At 41.8% G+C, this 12,260-nt stretch overlaps 1 protein-coding gene and 1 pseudogene across 1 annotated transcript; both read left to right on the forward strand.

Annotated features, from left to right (window-relative positions):
- The first annotated feature begins 4,776 nt into the window (after positions 1–4,776).
- pyurf (PIGY upstream open reading frame) lies at positions 4,777–5,880 on the forward strand. Its single transcript, XM_090232304.1, is given in 3 exon segments — positions 4,777–5,095; positions 5,271–5,402; positions 5,404–5,880. Coding segments are annotated over 3 exon segments (351 nt in total). The 5' UTR covers positions 4,777–4,898; the 3' UTR covers positions 5,426–5,880.
- Positions 5,474–5,880, forward strand: LOC110523657 (phosphatidylinositol N-acetylglucosaminyltransferase subunit Y-like; annotated as a pseudogene).
- Positions 5,881–12,260: the final 6,380 nt, after the last annotated feature.

A 12,260-nucleotide genomic window follows, 5' to 3' on the forward strand; every position in this document is an offset into this window, starting at 1 on the left:
GGAATCAGGCCTTCATGGTGCAAAGAAACCACTACTAAAGGACACCAATAAGAAGCAGAGATTTGCTTGTGCCAAGAAACACGAGCAATGGACATTAGACCAGTGTAAATCTGTCCTTTGGTCTTATGAGTCCAAATGTGAGATTTTTTGTTACAACAGCCATGTCTTTTTGAGACGCAGAGTAGGTGAATGGATGATCTCTGCAGGTGTGGTTCCCACCGTGAAGCATGGAGGAGGAGTGATGGTGTGGGTGTGCTTTTCCGGGGGACACTGTCAGTGATTTCTTTAGAATTCAAGGCACACTTAACCAGCATGGCTACCACCTCATTCTGCAGCGATACTCCATCCAATCTGGTTTGTGCTTAGTGGGACTATCATTTGTTTTTCAACAGGACAATGACCCAACAGACCTCCAGGCTGTGTAAGGGCTTATTGACCAAGAAGGTCTCTACACAAAACAAACACTATTAAGACATTTTCAATTAAGAAGTCAGTGCAGTCGCACTTTTTGTTTTTTATAACAATATGGGGATGAGGTAGTTGGGTGTGCTATTTACAGATGGGCTGTGTACAGCTGATGCTTAAAGTTAGAGAGGGAGATATAAGTCTCCAGCTTCAGTGATTTTTGCAATTCGTTCCAGTCATTGGCAGCAGATAACTGGAAGGAAAGGCGGCCAAAGTAGGTGTTAGCTTTGGGGATGACCAGTGAAATATACCTTCTGGAGCTCGTGCTATTGGTGGGTGTTGCTATGGTGACCAGTAAGCTGAGATAAGGCGGGCTTTACCTAGCAAAGACTTATAGATGACCTGGAGCCAGTGGGTTTGGCGACGAATATGTAGCGAGGGCCAGCAAACGAGAGCATACAGGTTGCAGTGGTGGGTATTATATGGGGCCTTGGTGACAAAACCGTTGGCACTGTGATAGACTACATCCAGTTTGCTGAGTAGAGTGTTGGAGGCTATTTTGTAAATGACATCGCCGAAGTCAAGGATCGGTAGGATAGTCAGTTTTACGAAGGTTTGTTTGGCAGCATGAGTGAAGAAGGCTTTGTTGCGAAATAGGAAGCCGATTCTAGATTTAATTTTGCATTGTAGATGCTTAATGTGAGTCTAGAAGGAGAGTTTACAGTCTAACCAGACACCTAAGTATTCGTAGTTCTCTATCTGAGAAGTAGTTGGTGAACCAGGCGAAGCAGTCATTTGAGAAACCAAGGCTATTGAGTCTACCGATAAGAATGTGGTGGTTAACAGAGTCGAAAGCCTTGGCCAGGTCGATGAAGACGGCTGCACAGTACTGTCTTTTATCGATGGCGGTTATGATATCGTTTAGGACCTTGAGCATGGCTGAGGTGCACCCATGACCAGCTCGGAAACCAGATTGCATAGTGGAGAAGGTACGGTGGGATTTGAAATGGTCGGTGATCTGTTGTTAAGGCAGGGCAGGATGGCAGGTCAGGATGGATATAGGTCTATAACAGTTTGGGTCTAGACTGTCTCCACCTTTGAACAGGGGGATGACCGTGGCAGATTCCCAATCTTTGGGGATCTCAGATGATACAAAAGAGAGGTTGAACAGGCTAGTAATAGGGGTTGCAACAATTTCGGGCTGATAATTTTAGAAAGAGAGGGTCCAGATTGTCTAGCCCAGCTGATTTGTAGGGATTCAGATTTTGCAGCTCTTTCAGAAGTTTCTGCAGGGGGTGCAGAGCTGTTGGCCGGGGTAGGGGTAGCAAGGTGGAAAGCATGGCCAGCCATAGAAAAATGCTTATTGAAATTATCGATTTTCGTAGATTTATCGTGGTGACAGTGTTTCCTAGCCTCAGTGCAGTGGGCAGCTGGGAGGAGGTGCTCTTATTCTCCATGGACTTTACAGTGTCCCAAAACCTTTTGGAATTAGTGCTACAGGATGCAAATTTCTGTTTGAAAAAACTAGCCTTAGCTTTCCTAACGGACTGTGTATATTGGTTCCTGACTTCCCTGAAAAGTTGCATATTGCGGGGGCTATTCAATGCTAATTCAGTACGCCACAGGATGTTTTTGTGCTGATCAAGGGCAGTCAAGTCTGGGGTGAACCAAGGGCTATATCTGTTCTTAGTTCTACATTTTTTGAATGGGGCATGCTTATTTAAGATGGTGCTTTTAAAGAGCAACCAGGCATCCTCTACTGACGGGATGAGGTCAATATCCTTCCAGGATACCCAGGCCAGGTCGATTAGAAAGGCCTGCTCGTTTTATGGAGCTTTTGACAGTGATGAGGGGTGGTTGTTTGACCATGGACCCATTACGGACGCAGACAATGAGGCAGTGATCGCTGAGATCCTGTTTGAAGACAGCAGAAGTGTATTTAGAGGGCAAATTGGTCAGGATGATATCTATGAGGGTGCCCATGGTTATGTATTTAGGGTTGTACCTGGTAGGTTCCTTGATAATTTGTATGAGATTGAGGGCGTCTAGCTTAGATTGTAGGACGGCCGGGGTGTTAAGCATATCCCAATTTAGGTCACCTAACAGTACAAAGTCTGAAGATGGATCCGGGGCAATCAATTCACATATGGTGTCCAGGGCACAGCTGGGGCTGAGGGGGGTCTATATCAAGCGGCAATGGTGAGAGACTCATTTCTGTAAAGGTGGATTTTTAAAAGTAGCAGCTTGAATTGTTTGGGCACAGACCTGGATAGTATGACAGAACTCTGCAGTAGATTGCAACTCCGCCCCCTTTGGCAGTTCTATCTTGTCGGAAAATGTTGTAGTTGGGGATGGAAATTTCAGAATTGTTGGTGGCCTTACTAAGCCAGGATTCAGACATGGCTAGGACATCAGGGTTGGCGGAGTTTGCTAAAGCAGTGAATAAAACAAACTTAGGGAGGTGGCTTCTGATGATAACATGCATGAAACCACGGCTTTTATGGTTACAGAAGTCAACAAATGAGAGTGCCTGGGCTAACCTCTACATCACCAGAAGAACAGAGTAAGAGTAGGATAAGGGTACGGCTAAAGGCTATAATAACTGGTCGTCTAGTGTGTTGGGAACAGAGAATAAAAGGAGCAGATTTCTGGGTGTGGTGGAATAGATTCAGGGCATAACGTACAGACAAGGGTATGGTAGGATGTGAGTACAGTGGAGGTAAATCTAGGCATTGAGTTATGATGAGAGCGGTAGTGTCTCTGGAGGCACCAGTTAAGCCAGGTGAGGTCTCTGCATGTGTGGGGGGTGGGACAAAAGAGCTATCTAAGGCATGTAGGGCGGGGCTGGGGGCTCTACAGTGAAATAAAACAATAACTAACCTAAACAGCAGTAGACAAGGCATATTGACATTAGGCAGAGGCATATGTAGCTGAGTGATCATAGGGTCCAATGAGCAGCAATAGGTGGGTCAGGGAGCCGTTCGGTATTCGCTACTACGCTAGGCGAGCTGGAGACATGGCGATTCAGAAACCTAGCGGGCCGGGGATAGCAGATGTGTCTACGGCGATGTTAAATCAAATCAAATCAAATGTATTTATATAGCCCTTCGTACATAAGCTGATATCTCAAAGTGCTGTACAGAAACCCAGCCTAAAACCCCAAACAGCAAGCAATGCAGGTGTAGAAGCACGGTTACAACAGAAAGGCCTGTTGAAACCTCCTTGGACGATTATGTCGGCAGACCAGTCGTGATAGATAGGCGGGGCTCCGTGTCGGCAAAAAGGGTCAAGGCCAATTGGCAAAATAGGTATTGTAGCCCAAGAATTAGCTGGTAGACCTCATCTCTTCGAGATGGGCCTAGCTCGAGGCTAGCTCAAGGCTAAATGGTGCTTGCTTCGGGACAGAGGCGTTAGCCAGCAGTAGCCACTCAGGTTGCAGCTAGCTAGCTGCGATGATCCGGTGTACTGGTCCAGAGCTTGCAATAGGAATCCTTTGATGTGATAGAGAAAAAGCAGTACAATATGCTCTGGGTTGATATTGCGCTGTGCAGACTGGCAGGTATTGCCCGAGCTGAAGCTGGCTGGTGCCCTTGTTAACGGTGAAGACCGCTAGCAGTGGCTAACTGCCTACAAGCTAGTAGCTAGTTAGCTGGCTACCTCTGATGGGGGTTCCGGTTCTGAAGTATAAAAATAGCAGATCCGTGCCACATTGGGTGAGGCGAGTTGCAGGAAAGTATATTTAGGATGCAAAGAGTGATTAAAATATATAAGAAATATATACGGAAAAAGCGAGGAAAACTACTATTTACACGGGATTGGATATCTTGGATATCATCTGTGTAACTGTCAAAGCTGCATTTGAACAATAAAGCCTGTGATGATGTATTTATTTATTTGCATGAAACATGGTGTCTTCTTGACTCATTTCCATATCATGTATAATGAGATATTGTGGGATATTAATCACACAATATAGTTAGTTGGGCAGTGTGATAAGTAAAATCCTTTGTGAGTTCGTGCTGCCATCTCGTGGTTAGTAAACATGGTGTCTACTTGACTCATTTCCATATCATGTATAAGGAGATATTGTGGGATATTAATCGCACAATATAGTTGGGCAGTGTGATAAGTAAAATCCTTTGTGAGTTCGTGCTGCCATCTCGTGGTTAGTAAAATACTTGTCAAACGTCAACGTTGTAATGTTCTATATTATCATGTATCAGTAGTGAATAATAATTAATATTCTTGACAATTTGACACTGTCTCTGAAAATATGCTTTTTAATATTTTCACAATTTGCTGTTGAAAGTCTCAAATGGGCAGTTGTATTTCTAGAGGACGGAACAGTTTAATCAAATACCGGAGTTACTGAGGACTGCATTTGTGGATGCACTACAGTAATACTACTACCTGTGTTCTTCCAAATTCGCTTGACCTGTTGGTCATTTCGTTCACAACATCACTAAAAGGCTAATCTACGGGCTACTTCAGTCATGTTTCAGAATGCTTTAAGAAGATTATGTAATGAAACTCTACGTTTTCAAACGACTGTCAAATATGTGAATTTTTTACGGGGCGTAAGACCTCTGTCTGTATCGGCAAGGCATTTGACAGATGTGAAGGACGCACTACCGTTTGACACTTCCTTGCTCGAATTTCTGGTTTGTCCACTATCCAAAAAGCAATTGAGGTGAGTTATTATACAAAGCCAATTCAATACTAATGTACTTCATCCAACGACAATATTGTTTTGCCATGGCTTAGCTGAGACAGAAACAAAGCTTTTTTTCAGCCATAGTTAGCTACGCATCAGCTAGATAGCCAGCCAACAAGCTAGCTAATTGTTGTACTCTTCACTCACTCAGGTACGAGGAAAAGACCAATGAACTCATCAACGAGGAGCTTGGAATCGCATACCCAATCATTGATGGAATTCCAAACATGATCCCCACAGATGCTAGATTGATTAAAAACGATCCAGAAACACCAGTGGAACCAGCATAAAACACCAAAGACTTAAGATATTGACCCTGAACAGTGTATAAAATAACTTGTAAGCCAAAAGTCGATGTTTTCTCTGTCTACCCTTACAGTACTGGTTCGCATAGTCTCCCTATTTTTACTTTTCTATTCTGTGACAGTAGATGATACTTTTTGAAAGGGTTGCACCAGCACTAGCAGTGTGTTTCTACAGTCTACTGTTACCATTAACCATTCCTGTCTGTCTTTTTCTATCTATGGAAATGGATGGGAATCAAGCTGTTCAGGCACAACTAGTGTACATTTGACATTAATACCTTTACAGCAGAATGTGAATATTAAATAAACGTTTTAGATTATTGGTACTAAAGTGGATATCATGGATGTTTTTGGAATGTGTTGCATATTATCACTACCAAAACCAGCAAATGATTCTGTAAGTAATACATGGAATGACATTCAATGACAAATTAATAAACTTTATTTGATGAGTGACATGCAATTTCTTCCATAAAATTCAATACATATGAATGTTTTTAATGGAACTTAACCTTTGGAGAGGAAACCTATGAGCAAGAATATCTATCAACAAATGTATTCTTGTGGATTACAATCACTAATACAATGTGACTGTTTTTTACATTTTAGTTGAACCTTTGGGTCCCCTCTAAAGGAATGTGTGGGTGTGAAGATCTTCACATTACTTTTTTGTTTTCTTCCCACTACTGGACTGTGTTAGCTTCATCAAGGGAGAATGTGGTCTCTGTTTATTTTCTATCCGGTTGCCTAGTTACTTTATCCCTACCTATATGTACATAGCTACCTAAATAACCTTGTATCCCTGGACATCGACTCCGAAGCAATAGACAAACATCTAAATGTTTTATTATGATATCATATACAGTGCCTTGCGAAAGTATTCGGCCCCCTTGAACTTTGCGACCTTTTGCCACATTTCAGGCTTCAAACATAAAGATATAAAACTGTATTTTTTTGTGAAGAATCAACAAGTGGGACACAATCATGAAGTGGAACGACATTTATTGGATATTGCAAACTTTTTTAACAAATCAAAAACTGAAAAATTGGGTGTGCAAAATTATTCAGCCCCCTTAAGTTAATACTTTGTAGCGTCACCTTTTGCTGCAATTACAGCTGTAAGTCGCTTGGGGTATGTCTATCAGTTTTGCACATCGAGAGACTGCAATTTTTTCCCATTCCTCCTTGCAAAACAGCTCAAGCTCAGTGAGGTTGGATGGAGAGCATTTGTGAACAGCAGTTTTCAGTTCTTTCCACAGATTCTCGATTGGATTCAGGTCTGGACTTTGACTTGGCCATTCTAACACCTGGATATGTTTATTTTTGAACCATTCCATTGTAGATTTTGCTTTATGTTTTGGATCATTGTCTTGTTGGAAGACAAATCTCCGTCCCAGTCTCAGGTCTTTTGCAGACTCCATCAGGTTTTCTTCCAGAATGGTCCTGTATTTGGCTCCATCCATCTTCCCATCAATTTTAACCATCTTCCCTGTCCCTGCTGAAGAAAAGCAGGCCCAAACCATGATGCTGCCACCACCATGTTTGACAGTGGGGATGGTGTGTTCAGCTGTGTTGCTTTTACGCCAAACATAACGTTTTGCATTGTTGCCAAAAAGTTCAATTTTGGTTTCATCTGACCAGAGCACCTTCTTCCACATGTTTGGTGTGTCTCCCAGGTGGCTTGTGGCAAACTTTAAACAACACTTTTTATGGATATCTTTAAGAAATGGCTTTATTCTTGCCACTCTTCCATAAAGGCCAGATTTGTGCAATATACGACTGATTGTTGTCCTATGGACAGAGTCTCCCACCTCAGCTGTAGATCTCTGCAGTTCATCCAGAGTGATCATGGGCCTCTCGGCTGCATCTCTGATCAGTCTTCTCCTTGTATGAGCTGAAAGTTTAGAGGGACGGCCAGGTCTTGGTAGATTTGCAGTGGTCTGATACTCCTTCCATTTCAATATTATCGCTTGCACAGTGCTCCTTGGGATGTTTAAAGCTTGGGAAATCTTTTTGTATCCAAATCCGGCTTTAAACTTCTTCACAACAGTATCTCGGACCTGCCTGGCGTGTTCCTTGTTCTTCATGATGCTCTCTGCGCTTTTAACGGACCTCTGAGACTATCACAGTGCAGGTGCATTTATACGGAGACTTGATTACACACAGGTGGATTGTATTTATCATCATTAGTCATTTAGGTCAACATTGGATCATTCAGAGATCCTCACTGAACTTCTGGAGAGAGTTTGCTGCACTGAAAGTAAAGGGGCTGAATAATTTTGCACGCCCAATTTTTCAGTTTGTGATTTGTTAAAAAAGTTTGAAATATCCAATAAATGTCGTTCCACTTCATGATTGTGTCCCACTTGTTGTTGATTCTTCACAAAAAAATACAGTTTTATATCTTTATGTTTGAAGCCTGAAATGTGGCAAAAAGTCGCAAAGTTCAAGTGGGCCGAATACTTTCGCAAGGCACTGTAGGTTGGAGTCATTAAAACTCGTTCTTCAAACACTCCAAAGATTTCTTGTTAACAAACTATCTCATTGTAGAGTTGGTTAGGACATCTACATTGTGCATGACACAAGTCATTTTTCCAACAATTGGTTACAGACAGAATATTTCACATATAATTCACTGTATCACAATTACAGTGGGTCAGAAGTTTACATACACTAAGTTGACTGTGCCTTTAAACAGCTTGGAAAATTCCAGAAAATGATGTCATGGCTTTAGAATCTTCTGAAAGGCTAATTGACATAATTTGAGTCAAATGGAGGTGTACCTGTGGATGTATTTCAAGGCCTACTTTGAAGACCTCAGGAAAGAAATTGTCAACCTCCTCAAGTCTGATTCATCCTTGGGATCAATTTCCAAACGCCTGAAGGTACCACGTTCATCTGTACAAACAATAGTACGCAAGTATAAACACTATGGGACCACGCAGCCGTCATACTGCTCAGGAAGGAGACGTGTTCTGTCTCCTAGAGGTGAATGTACTTTGGTGCAAAAAGTGCAAATCAATCCCAGAACAACAGCAAAGGACCTTGTGAAGATGCTGGAGGAAACAGGTACAAAAGTATCTATATCCACAGTAAAACGAGTCCTATATCGACATAATCTGAAAGGCCGCTCAGCAAGGAAGAAGCCACTGCTCTAAAACCGCCATAAAAAAGTAAGACTATGGTTTGCAACTGCACATGGGGACAAATATCGTACTTTTTGGCCATAATGACCATCGTTATGTTTGGAGGAAAAAGGTGGATGCTTGCAAGCCGAAGAACACCATCTCAACCGTGTAGCACGGGGGTGGCAGCATCATGTTATGGGGGTGCTTTGCTACAGGAGGGACTGGTGCACTTCACAAAATAGATGGCATCCTGAGGAAGGAAAATTATGTGGATATTTTGAGGCAACATCTCAAGACATCCTTCAGGAAGTTAAAGCTTGGTTCCAAATGGGTCAAATGTACAATGACCCCAAGCATACTTCCAAAGTTGTGGCAAAATGGCTTAAGGACAACAAGGTCAAGGTATTGGAGTGGCCATCACAAAGCCCTGACCTCAATCCTATAGAAAATTTGTGGGCAGAACTGAAAAAGCGTGTGCGAGCAAAGAGACCTACAAACCTGACTCAGTTACACCAGCTCTGTCAGGAGGAATGGGCCAAAATTCACCCAACTTATTGTGTGAAGCCTGTGGAAGGCTACCCAAAATGTTTGACCAAATTTAAACAATTTAAAGGAAATGCTACCAAATACTAATTGAGTGTATGTAAACTTCTGACCCTCTGGGAATGTGATGAAATAAATAAAAGCTGAAATAAAACCTTCTCTCTACTATTATTCTTAAAATAAAGTGGTGATCCTAACTGACCTAAAACAGGGAATTTTTACTAGGATTATATGTCAGGAATTGTGAAAAACTGAGTTTAAATGTATTTTGCTAAGGTGTATGTAAACTTCAGACTTCAACTGTATATGCTTTTAGGCTGTTTGTCAAATTAGAATTCTCTGACTTTATTATAGTGTGGCATCCCAGGAGGTCTACCCCGGGGGATGGTCATAGAGGGGAGGTACGGGAGGCGACTTTGGCTCCCTCTGCTGGGAATACGGGAGCTGGGACACGGACAACTAAGTGGAGGTAATTAGAGGACAGTGCCAACCAGCCGTGTAGGCTAAATAAAAGGAGGGAAGGGAGACCAAGCTAAACCTAAGTTATTTCTTTGATATATTTATTTTCTGTCTTAAGTTGTTTTTCGGACTAAAGCCTCCCTGTCTCTGTGTCAATCTCTGCACGCTCAACCCAACACCCCACGGTTTACCACAATACCATATATTAAAGACACCTTCTATTCCTCCAATGTTGGCGAGCTGTTACTAGTATTCTTTCTTTAAACCATGTAACCCTGTATTAAACATTCAAGTTTTTTTGTATTCATGATGGAACTTCTTACAGTTGCGTAGTACTTAGAAAATAGTAGCCTTAACTTCGAAAATATTATCGGCTTTGATCTTCACAAAGTAAGGAGACAGACTACAACGACACAACGAGCTGTTTAGGCTATACAAATATGCTGTTTAGGCTATAAAAATGTAGGCTACTATACGCCAAATTGCCCGGAATATGGAAAATTGAGATTATGAATTTTGAAATGTATACCAATCAACGTTTTCAGAAATGATATTAATCATGGCGATGATTTCCCTCCATAAGTGATCCTCTGGCCCCAACACTTGAATTGTCAGACTCCTACCAGCCCACTTGAAACTTCAAAGAGTGCTCATGCTGTTTCATTTGACAAGGCGACTTACTGGCTGATCTCGTGACACACCTACTGTGTGCGAATCTTGCCCATTACTCACCTGCACATTTGGCTATAGGGTAATTCACCTAACGAGAATATTAGGTTTCAAGAATAGTGTCACCTAACGAGAATATTAGATTTGAAGAATGATGTTGGCCAATCTAAAGTGTCAAACTGATTCATTTTAAGGTGGTTTGTCTCAGTAGCAGTGCGTGGGTAAAATCACTGGGGAAGCCAAGCACCCCCCCACCACCAACAACCACACCTTTGTTTTATCACAAAACCTGACAGCAACCTCTGTCCTTTGAAGACCGCAAAGCATATAGCATGTAACAGACCGTTACATGACCTACAGCATGGTCAAGCAAGTGAATGTTTCGGACACTAAACACTTTCTGGACCACTAAACAACTATTGATTTAGAACCACAGAGAGTTACTGCAAGTAGCAAAGAAAACAGGAGCTTAGTCTAATACAGTGACAACGAAAATACACCAAAAACGAGTTGGTCCAATCAACATAAGCTAAATATGATGTGGCTGTCCATGGTTCTGATTTCTTCTAGAAAAACATGTTGACACACCCTACTTGTAGAGAAATGCCAATGCCATCCTCCTCTCGTTTATGTTGACGAAACGGTCTATCGCTCTGTCATAAAGTACACACTTGTATTTTTTGTTGTCCTAGGCTACCTGGCTAAAATTCTTTCTCGCTAGCCTCACTTCAATTCATGGGCAACGTTAGTTAACATTAGATTTCTACATCTAGCTACATATTGAACTTCCATCCTCTCGGGCCAGGGGCACAACAATGTATGAATTAACGTTTGGATCAGGATCGCCTCTATAATCATTGGCCAGTACGGAGAATTAAGTAAAACCACAAGTCCAAATCCCTATCTCCATCCATGGCTAATTTAGGAAAGCCACTATTTTAGATAGCTAGCTAGCCACCAGAGGACAACAACACAACGATATGCAACAATTCAAGTTGTTCTGTCAATGACATATGCTCTCAATGCGATTTGATAGAAGAGATGCCAAATCCAAGCTGACTTCCCTCTACTTTTTTTGGTGCGCCAGGACCATTCACCGTTGGGCTCGCTCAGTTTAGCTCAACTGATATACATTCAGCCTCTTGCGAATTGAATGAAAATTATGAAACACAGACACGAAAGATCAATTATTGAATGTTTAAAAAAATATACATTGGTAATTGTTTTGGGGAAGCCTGGCTTCCCTTGGCATCCATGACTACACAACACTGGTCTGTATATAACTGTGTTTGGAACTAGTAGGCCTACCATAAGCAATCTCAGCTTGGCATTACGATGACATGGTATGAAGTTACAGCTAAAATTCTAAATCCATGTCTAAACCCTGTAATAATGAAGATGTCAATATACAGTGCATTCTGTAACATTTTGTTATGTTACAGCCTTATTCTAAAATGGATTAAATTAATTAACAAATTCTCATCAATTTACACACAATTTACACACAATAATGACAAAACGTGAACAGGTTTTTAGAAATTTGCAAATGTATAATAGAAAATATAAATAAATACCTTATTTACATAAGTATTCAGACCCTTTACCATGAGACCTGAAATTAAGCTCAAGTGCATCCTGTTTCCATTGATCATCTTTGAGATGTTTCTACAAGTTTATTGGAGTCCACCTGTGGTAAATTCAATTGATTGGACATGATTTTGAAAGGTACTCACCTGTCTATATAAGGTCCCACACTTGACAGTGCATGTCAGAGCAAAAATCAAGCCATGAGGTCGAAGGAATTGTCCATAGAGCTCAGAGACAGAATTGTATAGAGGCACAGATCTGGGGTAGGGTACGAACAAATTTCTGCAGCATTGAAGGTCCCCAAGAACACAGTGGCCTCAATCAGCAGTTTGGAAGCACCAATACTCTTCCTAGAGCTGGCCAGCCAGCCAAACTGAGCAATCAGGGGGAGAAGGGCCTTGGCAAGGGAGGTGACCAAGAACCCGATGGTCACACTGACCAGAGCTCCAG

This window comes from Oncorhynchus mykiss, chromosome 1 (assembly GCF_057628025.1).
Source record: "Oncorhynchus mykiss isolate SJ-2025 chromosome 1, ASM5762802v1, whole genome shotgun sequence".
NCBI classification, from domain to species: domain Eukaryota; kingdom Metazoa; phylum Chordata; class Actinopteri; order Salmoniformes; family Salmonidae; genus Oncorhynchus; species Oncorhynchus mykiss.